Here is a 19,773-nt window from a genome sequence, read left to right as displayed (position 1 = left end):
GAGAGAGAGAGAGAGTGTGAGTGTGAGTGTGAGTGTGAGTGTGAGTGTGAGTGTGAGTGTGAGAGAGAGAGAGAGTGTGTCTGTCTGTCTGTCTGTCTGTCTGTCTGTGAGAGAGAGAGAGAGAGAGAGAGTGTGTCTGTCTGTCTGTGAGAGAGAGAGAGAGAGAGTGTGAGTGTGAGTGTGAGTGTGAGTGTGAGTGTGAGTGTGAGTGTGAGAGAGAGAGAGAGTGTGTCTGTCTGTCTGTCTGTCTGTCTGTGAGAGAGAGAGAGAGAGAGAGAGAGTGAATGTTTACAAACACCTGTGTGTGTAAACCCAGAGATGAAAGGTTACCATGGTGATGACTTATGACAATTTACCCACTGCAGCACTGAGTCCCATTAAGAATGCATTGAGGTTTGTATCTGACAATTTTGCCACCTGTTGAAAAACCATGGCTCCTATCAAAAAATTACCAGACCGTGAGCATCAGGGAACCCCAATGAACTGATATATGTTGTTTTTTTTTGTTTTCTGTGTAAAATGTGGAGATGGGAGCAGTTTGTCTAAAGTGTACTTCTCTCTGTTCTGAAGAAAGTTCCGGAAAGATTTAACATGGGAATCAATTGGGAGCTAGGTGGACTTTTGTCTCTTCATGCCCTCAAGAGGCATTTTGATTAATATTTCTTCTTAATTTTTTTTAATTTTCCAACCTAGGAGAGGTTTTCCTACGTTTTTCATGAAAAAATATGTCTGAGGAGTGTAGGGTTTGGGAAATATGGCAAGTTTAAAACATATTTTGGGGAGCCCTGCTGCACTCTGTTTTGAGATCAAAGCACTCTAGACTTAACGAGCTGCTCCATCCACACTAATGTTAAAATCTGAAGAAAGCCTCTTTACCAAGCTCCAAACAAAGTTAATTATCTCAAGAAGTGTAAAAGATATGAAGAATCTGAATAACAAGTTTTATCGCTGAAGGTATTGTGATCATTTGAAAGTTGGAATGAAGTGTCTAGCTGAAATTATGTGGAAGGAGAAGCATTTGGCGCAAAGTGTAGGAAAATAGGATTTGAAGGCATCTCCCATTGACTTCAATGTTTAAAAAAAAGAGTTTAAAAAGCTGAATATTTCAAAAAGTATAAAATATTTTTAAAAGGTTGAAGGTTTCCCATCGATTCCTGAACAGGCTGAATAGTTTGATATTTGAATGGTTTCTGTAGCTGAAAGTAAGCTGAAGTTATGGAGAGCCAAAGTATTGGTGAAATAATAATAATATTAAGGGGAAGAATAAAGAAATTGAAGTACTATAGTGGAATGCTGTGGCACAGCATTCGCACTAATAAGGGGAAGAATAAAGATTCGAAGAACTATAGTGGAATGCTGTGGCACAGCATTCGCACTAACTATATGTTGGGAGATGTGTTTGGACTCTGAATATTTCCCACTGGGGATTATAAACAATCGTTTCAAACCCTTTTTAGGTAAGAACATATGTATTCATAACTACAGAAATATCCTTAATCAAGACCCAGAGACCATCCTTTTGGGTAGTTCAACATGGTGCATGACTGATGTGTTCACATTATTGCAGGAATCTAGACAATCTACACAGCGATTAACGTGGTGGTTAAGAATGAAAAGTTTGAAGCCTTTTGGTCTCAGATGCGTATTTATAATTGAATCATCATTGATCATGAGGTTATTTGCTAGGTTAATGCGAAAAGCCTCTGAGCTGGTTGCTGACTCAAACCCTCCAGTCAGGTTTGAGAGGAAATTCATACTGTATGTTCAGAAATATGACAGCGGCAAGTTTTAATGACAAGTCAAATTTCAATGTTTGCAATATGCACAATAGTTCACAATTTGTACATTTCAGGAAAAGATCATTAAAGACACTTACAAAAACACAGTTTGGGTTATACACAATTACTATGGGTAGATGTACACATGGAACTTAACATCAGTATTGCTGCCACATTGCATAAATTGTTTAGTGTGAGTGAAGTTCATATGTTGGTAAAACAGACCTGTCAATTGATAAATCATAAACCACATCTTTTATTAGTCTGTCTCCTGGAAATACATCTATTTATATACATGTATTTGATAGTTCACTACATCCAGTTTGGGTTCATTTTATACAGTAGTTGCCCTCATTCTCTCAAGTTGTATTTTCATTGCAGTGTTTAAATTGTTCCTCCTCCAAGCAGGAAGTGTGAGTTTTACCAACATACTATGCTCTGTAAAAACGAACTGTGAGCCTGGGATTGGATTCTATACCCTGCAATTAAAAGCTGTAGAGCTGAGGTAATGATTTAAGTTAGGATTGTCCCTGCTATGTGGGTCAAAGCTGTATGAGGAATATTAACATGCAGGACGCGGCGTAGCCCGCCACATGGTTGAAACACAAAGTAGAACATCAAAGGTCTTGCTTTACTCTACACTAATGCACATTGTACAGACCTGTTAACCCTTCTCTACATCAACATTTAGCTTTTATTCTTCTGTTAAATGACTACATTCACAAATATCATTACACCATGTTGTTTGACCCTGGCTTAGCATTGTCAGTTAGAGGAGTGCCTGCAGTGAGGTGCGTTCAGGTGCTCAGTTGAAGGCCGGGTTGCGGACCCCCGACAGGCTGCTGATCGGAGTGCTTTTGCCTTTGAGGAGGGTGAGGGAGAAGATGAAGAAGCAGACACTAATGGCGCCCAGGATGATCACCCCCGAGATGAGAGCACTGGTCACTGTGTTCATCTGAAACACTGGCGCCTTCAGGTGGGCTATAGCAGCACAGACAGAGAAATCATCACACACCTTCCTCATTTCATCTGCACCCTCACACACAAACTGCTGTTGATGACGCATAGAGCATTTCCAGTCCAATTCTTTTGATGGCTTGTTTTTCTTGTTCCCAAGAACAATTACCCACAGAGTAATATGACACTGGGATATTTGCAGCTCAGGAATCAAACAGTAAATATAGCTTACTGACATGAGAGTCAAAGGGTCCAGAATATAACAAAGCCATGAGACACTGCATTGAGACCTCCTGGAGGAGCAGCACATTTGTAAAAAAACACAGTCTCTACATTAACAGGTACTACATTAACTACAATCAGAATGTGTGTCTCTCCTGTCTGAATGCAATCATTTCTCAGGGATTTATGTTTACATTCTGTGTTATGTAGCAAAATTACTAATTAAAGGGGACCTAAGGTCACAAATTACGTGGATCAAACATCACAGGATATTAGGAAATAATATGTTAAAGAGAATTATATTAAATGTTCCTTCAACCTAAATGCTTTAACAAGTTTCTCCCTTCCATTTCAATGAAAGGCTACCCCCCCCCCCCCCACAAAGGACAGAATGCTCAGGCTCACCCAGCTGAGAGTTGTTGGTTGGCGTGTCATCTGTGGTAAAAAAGCAAAGAGCATTGAGGGTACATTTCTACTACATTACTCAACAGAATGCTACAGTTGGCAATGGCACAGATAAGTTCTCAACATCAGTCCCAACATTCGGTTTCAGAATTGTAAAGCTTAAAGGAATTAAAAGTGCTGAATGCATTGTGTTTCAGGTGGGAGAAACAGCCCCCTTCTGTGCTGTGAGTGTTATCAGAATGTACCACTGCGAGTGATGATCGGCCCCGCAGTCAGGACGGCGTTCCCAGACGCAGCGCTGGATTCCCCCCCCTCCGACACGTCCCTCTTCTTCCTGCTGCCACAGATCTAAGACACATGAGAGGGGAAAGCTGGTACAATGAACACATACTGGATGGGTATCCTCATGATCAATAAATGTTGTCTTTTTTAGAGGTGGGAAATAACTAACTATAGTACTGTACTTAAACACAATTTAGAGGTACTTGTACTTTACTTTTGTATTTCCTTTTGTGCTACTTTATACTTCTACTCTACATTTAAAAGAGAAATAATGTAATTTTACTCCACTGCATTTATTTAACAGTTTTAGCTACTTTTAACAAAATGCATCTCTAAACATTCAACGAGTGGACTAACTCTTTAGTCACAAAAAAGTTTAAATATTTAATTATTTAACAAAGATTCTACAATAGTAAAATGCTTGTTTGTCTAAAACAGTAAGATGCAACAATGTTATCTAGAAGTCTCACATATATATATATATATATATATATTTAATTCTTTACAAACATTGATGCCATTTCTCTGCTCAATGAGTACTAACTTTGTATACTTTAAATACATTTGACTGATAATACTTTTGTACTTTTACTCAAGTAAGAATTTGAAGGCAGGACTTTTACTTGTATTGAAGTATTTTGACAATAATGTTTTGCTACTCAAGAAAAGCTTTTGAATACTTCCACCCTTAGTCTTTTTTACATTTCATCTACTTTAGTGTCCCGTAGAGATGGTCTGTTCCAATAACATCTGACAAATACATCTGACATGTTTTTTGAATTAGCAGAAAATAGTTTTACATTTTTTGTAAATAGTAAATAAATACATGATATCCTGCTGTAAATATCCAGCATGTCAGTAAACACCTGGTGACTATAAATGTAAGAATATAGAATTGACAGCAAAATGGACCTAATTTAATTTAATTTACTAGAAGTACTCATACAGAATGAGCCAGTGTTAGATTTATGTATTTTAATATTTGTTTATTATTAATGTATCTACTGTGTAGATGCTTAGGCGGATGCTAATGTTCACAATTTGAGTTGCTGTTGGGTAGTTAATTTATAAAAATGCATCTTATTTTATGAGATAGGAATCTTTTTTTGTATATTTACTCTGCCCAATTTTGACCTCAGGGCTCAATTAAATCATTTTGTATTTCTAAATGTAAAATAAGTTTTGTGAAGTGAAAATGTAACTGCAAATGGAAATACCAAAGTCAAGTAGAAGTACTACAAATTTGTACTGGATCAGCGGAACTTGCCATTACTGCTGATGATGTGTGAGGGTGAATGTTTGAGTCAAAGGAAAGGAAAGTGTATGTGCTGAGAGGTCTGGACTGAATATGTGTGCTCGGTGTTCTTCTTGTGTGTTTGCAGTGTTAGGTGTCCTGTGGGTCTCACTGGCATGAGCATTGGACAGTCATCAGCCCGACACAGTTTGGTGACACAGTGCAGGAAGACGGTGGACATCTTCTGGTTCTTGTGCTTCACAAAGCGGAATACTTCAAAGGCAAAGCGTCCCATCTGGCTCTTGCCATTTTCAAAGACAGCGGTCTGGGGGTCTTTGTCACAACTGGCTCAGAGAGGGGAAATCAGCACGTTTTATTAGAAAGGAGAGCAACTGAAATATAATAACTGAACAAAATCTGTGTCTTCAAATTTGAGTTACCTAAAGAAAAGATCATAGCGGAGGTCATCGTTGGGGTTTCCAGAGGGCGTGGTATAACAGTAGTCCATCAGAACATTCCATCTGTTCCACAGGACAGAGAGGTCATGTGCTGCACTCTCATCACTCCCAAAGTGATCTTTGTGTTTTCAATAGATATCATTTTCTATAATAATTAGCCCTGTTTCCAAAAAATACTTTATATACTACCAATTTGTTTTTGTAGGAAAATACATTTGCTACCTGGATTATGTTCCAACATACATTTGGTAACATTTACTGAACACATGAATCATAGGGAGATGGTCAGAGGCTGGGGGCCCGTTGGCAGCGCAGTTTACGGCCCCTGGGTCTTCCACTTGGTTTTTAACACTAAAAGCTGTTTTCACAAACGTCTTTTAAAGGGGGGATATTTTCTCCGAGCTTATTTCAATGAACAATATTTGCTTTGCATATTATAGATTATTCATTGACATTATTTCTACTAATTTTGTAAAAATAAAAACATTATTCAAGTGGCCAACCCCACCCCCCCCCCCCCCCCCCCCCCCCCCCCCAATAATACGAACATTCCTTGTTTTGATTACCCCCACTTCCTCCCCAATCAGAGGCAAGATAACACTGCGGAGACAAACCATGGAGTCATTTGAGTCATCTTCAACACCAGAGGGCAGAGCTGGCTCTCTGATAAAAGGAAACCATTTGGAAAAACAGTTACAGGTGGTTCTAGTCAGAGGGAACCTGGTGGGTTCCCTGCAGCGGTCGGTCACAATCACAATGCTCTTTCTGACTTTCACACAGTAATTACATTAGCTGATGTAAGCAGGTCAAGGATACCTGGAAACACATTCATAAACCAGTCCAAATGAAATGTGTTAAGGTGCTCAGATACCGCTATGTACTGTGCTTTATATCCGCTTCACTCACACATTTGTGAAATTCTTTTTTTTAAAGTAAACAACGATTAGCAGTGTTTGGTACCATGTGATTTTGATGCTGTTTCGCTGTATTTGTGAGTATTTGAGGGACTTTGAAATCATGAGAAAAGTTAGAACAAATTAAGTCAGATTCAAACCCAGACTTTCCCATCCCTGCACTCTGTTTATCATTAAGGAGCATCGTGCCATAAAACACAAACGTTCTGTGCAGGTGAACAAAAGGACACACAAAGCACAGCCTAATCCCTCCTGAGTCCCATGGGAATGTTCAGGCTGATTTCAAAGTTTCTTCTCATGTGTCTCTTATTACGAGTCAGGCAGCATTTTTCATTAAAAAGTTATTCCTTTTCAAGAGTTGCGACAGTTATTTTCCTTTTCCATAAACCTTGTAATTAGGTGAAGTTCTACCAGAAATCCCCTCAGCCTATTTATCATCAACATTTTGCTCAGAGGTGCCAAATGTGTAATCACAGCCCTGAGTGTGTCACAGTCAGAATAGATGTGGTTTCCTTACAATTAACTTACTTATCACATGTTCAGACAATTTGGCAGAAAACCAACAACAGCGGAACATCATTATTCAACCTGAATGACTGCATACCTTCGATCCAGGTTAGCGGCTTTGACAGCTGCGAACACGCGCGTCTTCAGGGTGAGTCCAGCCATGGGGATGGACAGCTGCTGGATGTACGATGAGTCCTGGACACAAACACAAGAAACTTCAGCATGTTTCTCACAAACCCTCACTCTATTTTCCTGTTGGGAGTGAAGTGTTACATTTCACTACTCATCACAAATCTGTCTGGTTTACATACAATCCCATTCACTAGTGTAACATTGACAAGTGGTTCCAGAGTAATGTTTGTGTTGAGGGTATGTTCAGTATAATCTACTCCATTTACAGTATACAAGGTCCAATTAGGGCTGCATACAATGGTATCCTCTCCATCTTGAACATGGATCATCATTCTCAGAAATTGTTAGTGAAAATGTAAAAGGGGCAGACTAATGTAACATAGCTGCAGAGTTTGGTATGCTGTTTGATGCATGCTTGATGTTTGGCTAACCTAACCCCCTGTGCAGAATAACAACAGATGTTCAGACTGGAGTGATGTGAACGTACATTGTATAGCAGTAGATTCAATGTGCTGATGAAAGTACCGTTGCTTTCCTTCACTGAGATTGCAGCTGCTGACCTGCAATGAAGATAAAATATCATGGCTGCCAAAAACATTTTGAAACGGGATTCCAATATTTCACAATGACCTGATGCGGAAATCTCTTTTTAATCACAAAATATGTATGTAAGGATGGATGATATTTAACTTTCAAAATGTTACAGAATTAAATAATGAGGAACAGCCTTGATGAAATGCCTAGAAGCCAAACCTGAACATATGTCTGTGACTTTGCTTCTGTCTGCTACTGTGACCAAAAGTCAAATCTTCAGTTCAGACCTTGTTATAAATATCTTCTCTGGTATCATTCATTTTAAACATAAATACATTTGTCTCGGAATGCATTATTATTATTATTATTATTATTATTATTATTATTATTATTATTATTATTATTGTTATTATTATTATTATTATTATTGTTATTATTCTTAAGCAGAATATTGTGCATCGTATAAAAATATTATCCATCGTGGTTAACGACAGAAATTCAGTACTAAAATGATAAACTGCATTAATTAGATATTAGATATATACGTATGGGAGGTTTTTATTTCCCTTTGTTCACCCGGTTTGTATAATAGTTAAAATTTGACATCACAAGCGGCACACTCAGAAATGTCCAAACAGAGGTCCCACTGAGCACTTTGAAAACAAAAGCAGAGACTCACGAGGCCAGCTGTGTGTTGTTCACCAGGTATTCCAGCGGGTAACTGCAGCTGAACTTGTACAGCAGCCCTGGCAGGTAGCTGATGATGGTGGGGGGGTCCGGAGTGTCGATGTACCCTGATATGTTCCCAATCTGCACCAGTGACAGGTTGCCATAAGCGTTGGGTCCTTGAGCTGTGGAGACCTGCAGCAAACAACATCAGTGGTGAAACTCCTGGCAGTATGGCAGTGAGCAGGCTGATGCTGCACTAATCCACCCGTCTATCCCCCTTTATCTGAGCACGGACCCTCCGGAAACTCAGTCAATCCTCCTAACACTAGAGGCCCTGTCAGGATCCAGCAGCAGCGTCTCTACAGAGATGCTCGACTCTATTCCCATGCAGGATAAAAACGACTTGTCAACATCGAGCTTGGTACTGTGCCACACAGCTGGCTGTAATAAAACACTGACACACTGCTGGGAGGCTTTTTACACAGTTTTGAAAGTTAGACACTTCAGTGTGTTTGTTCTGCTGTTAGCAATTAAATGTTATAAAGATAATTGTCGAGTCAGAGAAGAATATGAATCATTTATGTTGGTTTTAACTGGGTGTGGCTAAATACAGCACTAACCTTACATACCCCATTAACATATGATTTTTTTTTTAAAGCTATTGGTATTATAATATTTCTGTTAGGTACACAAAGCGACACACAGGATGCAGTGTCAGTGATGCTGACAGTAACACTCTTACCACCAGGGAGTTTCCACAGGACTCCAGCGTGGCCAGACTGATACTAAAGATCACTACAGTGGGGAAGGTGTTGTTGTTGATGAAACCGCGGCAGTGGGCATCTCCATGGCGACCATTGAGTGCCAGGTCAGAGTCAGTGTAGCCAGAAAAGAGGACGGGGCAGAAGTTGATCTTGAGGGTGATGGTCTGCACCCCACAGTACACACTGATATCCCTCTCAGCTGCAAGACACACATGTGATGAAATAAAAATGAGTGCAGTTCTAGAATAACGGTCCAGTACCAACATGTTACATTTTGTTTAAATTACAAATGAGGAATCGGTATAATGTGGTGGAAAATGTCATCATCTCCTCTTGGGACTTTGAAGCAGGTTTGAAGTCAACTTTCTTTTTAAAGAGACATTGACATGTGAATTCCATTCAGTAAATGAAAAATAAAAATGTGTTGCTCCTCACCGGGGAAGCGGCTGTGAAAGTTGGCATCACAGTTATATCCATTGAATTGAGCTCCAGCTGATAAAGCTTTACTGAACAGTAAAAGAATCAAAAATATATGTTCCATTTCAGCACCTGGAACAGAGAAAGAATGTGCACTGAGAAATGCGTCACTTCAGAAAACAAAACAAAAAAAGTGAAATGTATCCAATGGTTAATTATTTTTACTAAACAAATATATATTCTTCTCCAAGTGTGCTTTAAGGAGGAGAAGATTTTCCCACAAGATTCGAGTTATTTCACAGCAGTTTGACTCCAGAGGAACATACTTCATATGCTTGTCAACCAAATCAAAAGTAAACAAATGTTACTTGGAATTATTTATAAAAGCGTTTCTTAAAACGATGCTGGATAATTACTGATGTCATATCATCAGGTGCGATGGTTTATCACTGAGTGCACATTTCATAGTCCTGTGAAAACCTCCTCTCACAGAATTTTTGTCCGTCCCACATACAGGGTTTCAGTCCTGATGAAAAAGCTAAATTAAAGAAGTAATTTCACCAAGTTAGCAGGTACTGACCTAGCTCTGACAGTACACATGCTATTACTGACAGCTGGAGGTAAAAACGCAGACCATTGCTCTACGAGAAGTAGGACCACTCACCCTGGTTCCTGGAAGCAAGCGAGTCAGCGGTTCTCCATAAGCTTGGGACAGACGATGGAATGGTCCGCACAGCATCCCTACCCACAACTAGAACAGGACTCGAGAGCAGGGGGGGAAAAGGGATCCTACACATAAGAGATTCATTATTTGAACATGTCAACAAAAAAGGGCTGTCCAAAGTAACATGGGAAAGTCCATCAAATTTGAATGTGTTATACAAATCCTTTCACGTCTGCAGAAACATGAGCAGGTTTTGAAGTTTCCCACTCATATCCTTTCGGCCCAATCTGGCTGTGTCACTGCTCACAAATGGTTTGACGCCGCATGAGGTCCAGCAGCGGTGGGGGGGAGAATTATCTTTTCATCGCTCCAGTGGCCCTGGCCTGCTGACTGAGCCGTTCCTTTCTCCCCTGGCCGGCCGGGAAGTGCAGAGCCCATCACGCTGGCCTTTGGCCCCTGGAATCCACACTTTTCATGCTTTGTGTGCAGCGGTCCTCCGTCAGCACAGCAGCAGGCAGTCTGTTGGTGGGGCTGCGGGCTGCTGCCGGCCTCCTACCTGATCCGCAAACTTTGATATCTGGTCACAGGACTCTTGCCACATAAAGAGAGCAAAGAAAAAGAAAGCAAAGTTCATGGAGTTTGAAGGGATTAGCTGGTCCTCGCTGTCCCATCTTCCATATGGACAGCAGTATATGTGACGGCTGGTGCAGTGTGAACCCCGCAGAGCACACTGGGATCCTGTGAATGTGGAATATGAGATGGAGATTTTGGGCAAACCTCTCACTTTAGGTCCAATGGAAAACAAAAGAGGCAATGTTTTTTTGTCTTCTTCAGATTGCATGAAAATCCGCCCTTGTTTATTTTTCCTCTCCACAGAGGTCTGCCACCACCAAGATTATCTCACACCAGCTTCAAAAGTAACATGTTGCATCGACAATCTGTCCTTAAATCTGCTCTTACAACATCTATACTTCAAACAACTTAGGTTGGGTTGGGTTGCATATTCATAAATTGATATGAGCTAATGTGATCAGGTGCTATCTGCCCTTACCTTATTATTCTCAACTGATTTAGAGTATCTGTAGCTTTCATCTTTGGTGTTTCCTTTAAGGTTTCGGCAGTCTTCTTGCACACTGGACCGTAGTGACTCTGAGGTTCCAGACACTCAGTCCTTCAATGCTGACATTTTCACTCCGAGGGCTGTTTAGGAAAGGGAGCACTGAGTTGGCAACTTCTTATTTCTAAGCACGTTGCTAATCCAGATCAATTGTAATTACGAGAATCTTAGCCAAAAACTGGAGAAATTGCTTCACTGCAGACTGATAGCCATTTAGAGTGCCCCAGCTCTTCAATTATCCACAAGTAATTTCAGCGCTTTACATGCCTGATAGTTAGATAGAATTGTATCAGTATGAGAGCATCTTAATCCATAGAGCATGGTAACCATGGAGGCCAGAGGCACTATTTTGGAACTTTTCTTCAATTTGCACAAACAGACAGATAGACATTGTCAAACCACAGCTATCAGGTGACAGTCTACCTATGTCTAAATCCTGAGTGCTCTTTAAAGGGTATGTGCACGCATAACTTCCTATTGGACAAATATCATTGCATTCTAAACATGCAACATATAACCAACACATGTTCACACTTGTTGGCATACAGTTAAAAAAATAAGACGACATAGATTTTTTTTAAATGTTGACATTCTTGGCAGGGAAGAGATCCCCCAGGATGTGACTTTAATCTCAAATTGAACAGAATACTCAGTCCTCAATATGTGTGAAATGCATGTCTAGGAGCCATAATGCTACTTAGCCCGAGTTCATTATTTGTATTATCATTATTTGTTTACGTCACTTTTATTACACTTCCGGTAACCTCACATGGGTGTGGTTTGTGTATATAGGTCACCTGTTTCATGTCGAGTGCGGATCACAGAGGGTGAGCTTGTGCTGTCATTTTTTCTGTTGACCGTTTTGTCCATAGTAACTGTGTTTTGATTTTGTTTATTAAATATCGTAAAACTATCTTGCTTTAGTATGGACTTTCTCTTTGGAAACACGTCACAGTTTATATCCAAGCTTAGCCTCTCTGTCAATGTAATTAGTGCCTGAATACTGAATACATGGCTCTGAAAGTAATCTAGTGGATCGTGTATTAGATTAACATTGACATGCTTATTGTAGTTGTAAGTGCACTGCCTTGCGGCCTGTAGCACCATCCTTGATGGAGCATACAGTGTTTACTAAAAGAACATGTATGCAATTTAATTATTTTAACCTGCTTTATTTGGGGGTGGACGGGCCTCACCTCTTCTAGGGGGGTCCTCACCTCCTCTAGGGGGGTCCTCACCTCCTCTAGGGGCATGCACCCCCGGGAAGATTGTTTTTAAATGTTGAAGTGAAATGCATCAATCTGGTGCACTTTGAGCACAACATGAATTGATGGATACAGCTCTCAACACTCAGATGAAAGAGAGCTGTATACTTTTCAATAATCCAAACATCTTTAGAATATGATCACAACCAATAACAAATCATTTAAACTGGTTTATTCTTATCTTATGTTACCTAGTTAGCATTCTTTCTTTGTATTTATGCTTATTTTACTAATCACTTCCCTTTCAAACTGTTTTTTTTACTGTCCTATAGTACACATTGGAATGATTTCTTACTTTATCTATTAAATAGATAAAGGTGTGCTCTCCCTAGCTCTCTCGCTCGCTCTCTCTCTCTCTCCCCCTCTCCCCCTCTCCCTCTCTCCCTCTCTCCCTCTCTCCCTCTCTCTCTCCCCCAGCTCTCTCTCTCTCTCTCTCTCTCTGTCTCGCTCGCTCGCTCACAGAGGCTGTGTGCTCCTCCGTGGCGATGACGGCTTGTGTTAAAAAAATAAAAAAAACATATTTGTAAAGTGGGGGGACACAAACGGGATTTTGAAAAGAGCGGGGGACATTTCCCCCCTGTGTGCGTCAAGTGCAATAAATATATATGCAAGTTGCAACACACAGAGTAAAACTCAGCCTATACAATGTGTTGTATAGGCTGGCATGATAGAATACAAAAATAAAAAGTAGTGCAAAAAGTTTATATACACAGGGGTGCACATAACTGGTACGCAGGTACGCATGCGCGGCAACAATCTGAAATGCGTACCGTCACTTGTGTCACAAAGCGCATTTGCGTACCGACGTACTTGTGAAGCTTTTCCAGAAGGCGGTTAGATCACCGGACGACAGAGTCGGTCTCCGTGTGCACAGACAGGGCTGCTGTTAACGTCGGTCTGTACAGCAGCCCTGCGCTAAAACAGCTGATCACAACGTTCACACGCTCCACGGCCACGAAGCTCTGTACTCCACTACCCCCCCCCCCCCCCCCCCCCCTGACAATCGTGAAGCGCTGTACTACACTACCACCCCCCCCCCCTGCCCCCCCCCCCGTTGACAATCGCCAGAAGCCAGAAGCTGGAGTACCAAACACTGACTCCAGGTACTCATCTGAGTACCTCACTGAGAAAGTTGTATGCACCCCTGTATATACATCAGGGTCTTAACAAGTATTAAAAGTTGATAAATCAATTTAGTGAAAATGAAGGCTATTAAAAAGTATTAAACGGCATTTTCCAAGGTATTACATGTTGTAGCTTGTTTTCAATAAGTATATCAATTGTCCAAAGAGGTTGTATTCTACAGTTTGCCTGAATGTAATCATTGCGTAGGTGTGTAGTGTGATTCTGTGTAGTTTATTTATGGCATCCCATTGGATTTGACGTCATCTGAACAGGACATCGCACGCTCACTGCTTGATAGCGCGCGAAGGTCCGTTTACGCCGGTTGTTAACCTGTTAAGCACCAAGCCTGTTTTTCATGTTTCAGGCTCGAAAATGACATGCCCAAAACAAATGACTACAAGTTAACTTCTAAAAGGATTATATGAATAATTTCTTTTATCAAAGCAAGGTTACATCTGTGAGTTGGATGTAGAAATGTCAGAATCAATATAGATGTTTTTTACTTTAATGAAAATTCAGATTTGACATAGTAAATAACTGTAAATTATAGTGTCCGTCCAAAAATTATTTTTTACAGATAGTGAAAACTACCCTTGGATGATGGGTTAGTAGACTAAAAGCTTTAGGAATCCAAAGTACAACATATACTAAGTACCCTGTATCAAGATTGATGCAAAACAAGTGACATTTGACCTTTTTAGAGAGGTTTAGCCAAAACCACCCCACCTCTGAGGTGATTTGGGTGAAAATGTTTTTTTTTTCCATATCTCTGGCCCCCCTTGGTCGATTTGGATGGTTGACACCTCTTTCTGACCGTTAGAGCCAATAGAATCGAAGGGGGAGGCTCCCACACACACACGTTGTGAAGAAAAAAGGTGGCGGCTGCGCGCATGTAAATATGCAGCAGAGTGGACCGATCTCTCGCTCTGACATTTGGAAACGAAAAAGCAGTTTTATTGCTTATGGATTATCAGAAATAATTTCAAAAAGGACACAGATACATTCGATTAACCTATGGATTAACTGCAGCATCGTTTTTTTATCGTTTTAATGCCATTGAAGACCAGTTTTGACCAAGGTAAGCCATGTTAGCGTTTCTAGCTACCTAGCTCCACATGTTATGATGTACGCTTTCGTTTATAGCGTCGCAAATGTTTATCACTGAGTGTTGAGGTGGGCACCAAACGATTCTGTGTCTCCAGGAGACCAAAAACGAGTGGTTGGCTGTGCATCTAGGATAAGTAATAAGGGAGTTATTGTGAGTTTAAGTGCCGTTTTAGGTTACATTTTTTCGCTCGTGGATAATTCAGAGGCTGAGTGCTAGCATTGTGGGGTTTTATTTGAAAAAAAAATTAAAAAGATCAGTTTGCTGAGTTTATTCCCGTTACATGGATATAAAACATTCATAGTGTTAGAAATTAAAATCAATGTTGATGTGGCGTAATTTGAATGAAATACACTGTATTTCATTTAAATCTGTTTTATTCTGAAAACCGAAGATTCACATGTGACTTCCGGTTTTTCCGCTGGTGAATTTCGTCATTTCCGGTTAGCATTAGCTTGTGGCGAAATGCTACGTTTTCAAACCGTGAATTGAAGGTGAAATAACGTGATGTTGTACACTAAACACCCTGAGTTTAACACTCATTTATTGACGCTGGAATGAGGTTTATTAGGGAATGTTTAGATGACCACAGACATCAGATTGATGTAATTCAGCAGCAGAAACCGACAGGATTTGCATTGGACACGCCCCCGTCGACGCCGGCCAATAGGAGAAGACTACAGGTCTTACCCGGGAGACCCAAGAAGGATCTCTCTCTCTCTTTGCCCCCAGCTGACCCGGGCGGACGCGGCCAAAACAGCTGGCAGGAGCAAACCACCAACGAGCACATTTCTTTTGTAAACCACCGCATCTTTTGTGTAATTAAATGCTGTTAACTTGTATAAGCTTGCCTTGACTCTTTTCAGTCTCTCCTGCTCTCGGGGTTCAAGAATAACTAACAATTGGCAACCAACGAAGGGACTCTGAGACTGGAGAGTACTGGAAGAGGGGAAAGCTGCAGCTAACTAGCATCACAACAGGCGGCAGACAGAGGATTTTTTGGCTGGGCCTAAATAAAAGGTGAGACAGTTACCTGTTTAATTAAAAAACGGTATAGTTAAATAACTTACATTAGGTGCAAGCGTTGGTGGTGCGGTTTTGTTTATAGTGTTTCTTCGGCGCCGCCCGATTAATGTGAATATTAAAGACCTTTGGGAAGGCACTAGAGGTTATCTGGTTTACATTGGACTGGCTCCAAATAGTGTTAAGATCTCTGGGGAGGTACGAGCCATGCTCTGTTTTGCACTGGACTGGGTCCATTCATGTTAGTTTATATGTTGTTAATATATGATGTGTTAAACCGGCGTAGTCTCGTTTAATAAAGTATATTGTGTGGAGTTCTTAAGCCGAAAAGTATATTTTTGTGTGATGTTCTAAGCCGGAAAGATTGTGTACAAGATTGGTATAAGATCAGCTTTTAAGGTCAGCATCTATAGAATTTAGAGCTAAGATAAATGAAGATTGTCTTGTTTTGTATTGGAGTGTTTCAAGCAGTGTGGTTTTTATCTGCATCACATGTTCCCATTGTTCCCCTCCCCTTCCCCCAGTCACATGAGGTTAATGCTATACTGCTAAGCTAGTTAGCTAGCCAGTTGGCATTACTAGGTGGTAAAATAGTTTGAGTAAAGATACAACTGGTAACTACTGGGATGGTGGATACACAGGGATGGTGTAGATGAACATTGAGAGTAGATTAAGTTGTTTTTGTTTTTCATGCTTTTCAAAGAAAGTAATTTGAACTTTATTTGGGTAAATAAACCGGAAGTAGGTTTATGAACCGGAAGTGCTAGTTGATGCATTTGAAAGGAGTTAAAAATAAGACAGCTCCCCTAGCGGACACACCATTACAGTTAATGCATTCTTCACCACACACAGATAAAGATTACATGTGGTTTCTCTGAATTGTAGTTATGAGATTTGCATAATTTCATAAACTTCAGAATACACTGTACACAGTTTATTTGAATTTTCACCATATTCCTATTTTCATATTTTAAAGGTCAAAACCATACACTGTACATTTTTTATTTTTTAAATTTCTGATTTTAAAATTTGCATAATTTCTAATTTACTTTATTAATTTTTTATTAAAAACTTAAAAAACTAAAAAACTTAAAAAACTTTAAAAAAAAAAAAAAGAAAAAAAGAATCCCAGATATTGAAGTTAAGTTCGGATGACATAGGATATTTTTTATCAGGAACGAAGGTGCTATTCAGTAGATTAGTGATTCATCTTTGATACATTTAATAACTATATCCAACTACTTAAGAAATATGTCACCAAAAGACACTAAGTTAAGAGCATTCTCAATGCCAGGCTCAACTGCAGATATTAAGGAGAGGGTAAACATCAGGTCAGATGCTATGACAGCGCCAAAAGATAGACAGAAGACATGGAACAGAATAGAGAAACTGTTCGAGCAGTGGCAAACGAGAGGATTGATTCCAGCAGATGATAAACCTGGACCAACGAAAGCCCATAGAAAAGCAGTAGTTGAATATGAGAATGGAGAATACCTACAACAGCAAGAGGCATGGATCAAAGCTGGACGACCCTCGTGGTATGGACCTGGAAAAAGCGCTATGAACAAAGCTGAAGAAAGAAAAGCTAGAGTTACAAGTCTGATACTCCATCTAAAATATGCCAGCCAGGGATTGACAACAAGCTTACATTTGGTAGAAGCAGCAGATCTGCCAGTAAATGAAGACACAGCAGAAATAACAGAAGAGGCTCCAGTTATCCAAACTCCAAAGCAGTATCCAAGCCTGACCGAAGTGCCTCCTCCCGACATATCAGAGAACAACCCTTCTCACCAAGCATCAATTCAAGCCCCAAATGTGAAAGAATTGGCGTATGAGGTCAACCAGCTGATGGAAGCAGAACTCATCAGAGAGGAAGAGTTCAAAAGAAGAATGGAAGCAGAACTCATCAGAGAGGAAGAGTTCAAACGAAGAATGGAAGCAGAACTCATCAGAGAGGAAGAGTTCAACAGAAGAATGGAAGCAGAACTCATCATGGGAAAAAGAGCAAGAAGAGAAAAATTACCGAACTGGTTGCTCTCCTGAAACAACACATTCTGCAGATGAAAGAAAACAACAAATAACTAAAAAATGGGGAGAATCTCAAACAAAACGCAGAACAAATTACTCTCCTGACAAAGACTATTCCAAAGGAGATGAAGATGAAGATGACGACGGCAGTACACAGTTTGTAACCAGTAGACACTCCCCCTACCAAGAACAGTCACAGCAACGACGCAGATTTGCATCTCCCTCAGAGAACAATAGTAGGGACGAATACCCTGGGACATTCCCCAAAGCTGGAAGAACCAAGACCAGTGCACATACCTTCATGCCATTGATAGCGGCTGAGAGAGGAGGATTTGACTACCAACCATGGGCTCACAGGGACATGGAATCATTAGTGGCAAAGCTACCTCCACTCACCCAAGGAGGTCAGAAGTGGGTGAAAGATCTGGAGAAGTACACTGTCCAAGACCACCTGTGCTTGGGAGACATGAGGGCACTGCTTAGACGGATAGAAGGCAGACTAGAGGCAAGAGCAGTAGATTTCATGGCCAAATGCACCAACTCTCCAGATGACACTTCATTCAACAATATCAGGTCGAGCTATTGGGCTGCTATTCGTAGCATCTACCCGACAACACGCAGTTTACACGCCCTCAACAGCCTGAGAAAAGAACCGGGGGAGGACATGCATACCTTCCTGAAGAGATGTGAAGGAGTGTGGGAGGACTGCACTGGAGAACGACATGACGTTTCTCCGGCTGTCGTAATGTTGTGGAAGAACGCGGTCATTAAAGCCCTTCCCCGATCAGTTCAGGTATGCCTGGAAGCCGTGGTGGGATTAGAAGCTAAACTCCCAGAAGAATGGAAACAACATCTCATTCACCACGACATGACATACCAGGCAACACAGAGGGAAAATGATGAAGTGATGAAAGCACTAAAACTAAGACTTTTGAAGATACAAGTAGCTGAGAAAGATGCAGAAGCTGAGAAAAATGCAGAAGCTGAGAAAAATGCCGAAGCTGAGAAAGATGCCGAAGCTGAGAAAGAGGCCGAAGCTAATAAAAACAAGAAATCGACAAAGCAGATGGCCATACTAGCAGAGAAGGCAGGGCGAACACCTCCAACAGTTCAAACTCAGGAAGAACCAGAGAATCAAATGCAGAACCAACAAAGCGGAGGAAGAAGTTTCCAGAATGGTGGCTGCTACACATGTGGTCAGACGCAAGCACAGGTATACCCTCCCATACAACAAAAGGGACAATGGAGAGGAAAGCAACGATCAAGAGGAAGAAGGGATGATGGCTGCTTCATATGTGGTGATTGTAGACATTTGGCCAGAGATTGCCCCACTCAGCAATATCCACCACAATGTAGCCCCTCACAATACAGAGGAGAACCAGTGTTAGATATTAGGAAAATTGAGGCGGAAGCATATGCCAGGTCCATGAAGAATATTTCTGTTGGATCAGGTGATTGGGTGAAAGTAAAAATCCACAAGATTAACTCATTGCAACCTGTATGGAGTGGACCATGGGAAGTTGTAGAACGCACTGCAGATGCACTCCGGATCAGAGTTAACAAAGGAACATGTTGGCACTTTCTTGCAAATTGTGTAGCCGTACCGCCACATTTCCAGAAACGGCACGGCAGTTAGAACTGATTTTGGAAAAAACTGGTACAACACAATAAGTAATTGAACATTTTTAGGAGTTGGCGTTTTGCAAATGAAAAAACTCAAACTATAATCTGAAGATTCTGTTTCTTTTAGGACTGAAAGATGAAGAGAAACATTTATTTTCACTGAGGTGTTTACTGTGGAAAGATAATAATAATGGATGTAAAATTGCTATGTCCCTAACCAAAATGTAACTGAAAGTTTTCTTTCCTCCCCATTTCAGGATTTTATTACACATGAGTTCATGTGTAAAAAGGGGGAGTGTGTATAATGTATAATGTCAACATGGCTGTCAAATTCACAATTTAAATTTTTCTTTTAGGGATTGAAAGAAACCTTCCGCCCCAACCTAGATGTTCAAACTGAGCATTGAATGATAGTTTTAGAATTAACCTGCTCCATATCTGGGGATAAGATACTGTTTGATGAATGTTGACATGTTTCTAAATATTGATTGCATTTTTAACAGGTAACACAGATGCAGAAGCAGTGGCCAAGGGGCTACTGTGAGAGATG

General features: G+C 40.6%; 1 protein-coding gene across 8 annotated transcripts; it reads right to left on the bottom strand.

Annotated features, from left to right (window-relative positions):
- Window positions 1-1,771: 1,771 nt before the first annotated feature.
- zpld1a (zona pellucida-like domain containing 1a) lies at window positions 1,772-17,484 on the bottom strand. Of its 8 annotated transcripts, none has more exons than XM_034117362.1 (15): window positions 17,221-17,484; window positions 17,067-17,142; window positions 10,989-11,137; window positions 10,245-10,528; window positions 9,938-10,062; window positions 9,292-9,405; window positions 8,835-9,055; window positions 8,103-8,284; window positions 7,377-7,449; window positions 6,855-6,952; window positions 5,319-5,399; window positions 5,051-5,222; window positions 3,608-3,710; window positions 3,363-3,392; window positions 1,772-2,759 (listed from the first exon to the last, which is right to left on the bottom strand). In XM_034117362.1, the coding sequence occupies exons 4-15, from the start codon at window positions 10,373-10,375 to the stop codon at window positions 2,584-2,586; spliced, it is 1,506 nt and encodes a 501-aa protein (XP_033973253.1). In that variant the 5' UTR covers window positions 10,376-10,528; window positions 10,989-11,137; window positions 17,067-17,142; window positions 17,221-17,484; the 3' UTR covers window positions 1,772-2,583. The 8 variants fall into 8 exon arrangements, with proteins under 8 accessions (XP_033973253.1, XP_033973252.1, XP_033973256.1 ...); XM_034117361.1 differs by having other exon boundaries at window positions 17,071-17,142; XM_034117365.1 differs by lacking the exon at window positions 10,989-11,137.
- Between the last annotated feature and the right edge of the window lie 2,289 nt (window positions 17,485-19,773).

The sequence above is a fragment of the Trematomus bernacchii genome, unplaced genomic scaffold, assembly GCF_902827165.1.
Source record: "Trematomus bernacchii unplaced genomic scaffold, fTreBer1.1, whole genome shotgun sequence".
Classification (NCBI taxonomy): Eukaryota; Metazoa; Chordata; class Actinopteri; order Perciformes; family Nototheniidae; genus Trematomus; species Trematomus bernacchii.
This window is presented reverse-complemented; position numbering and strand designations above follow the sequence as displayed.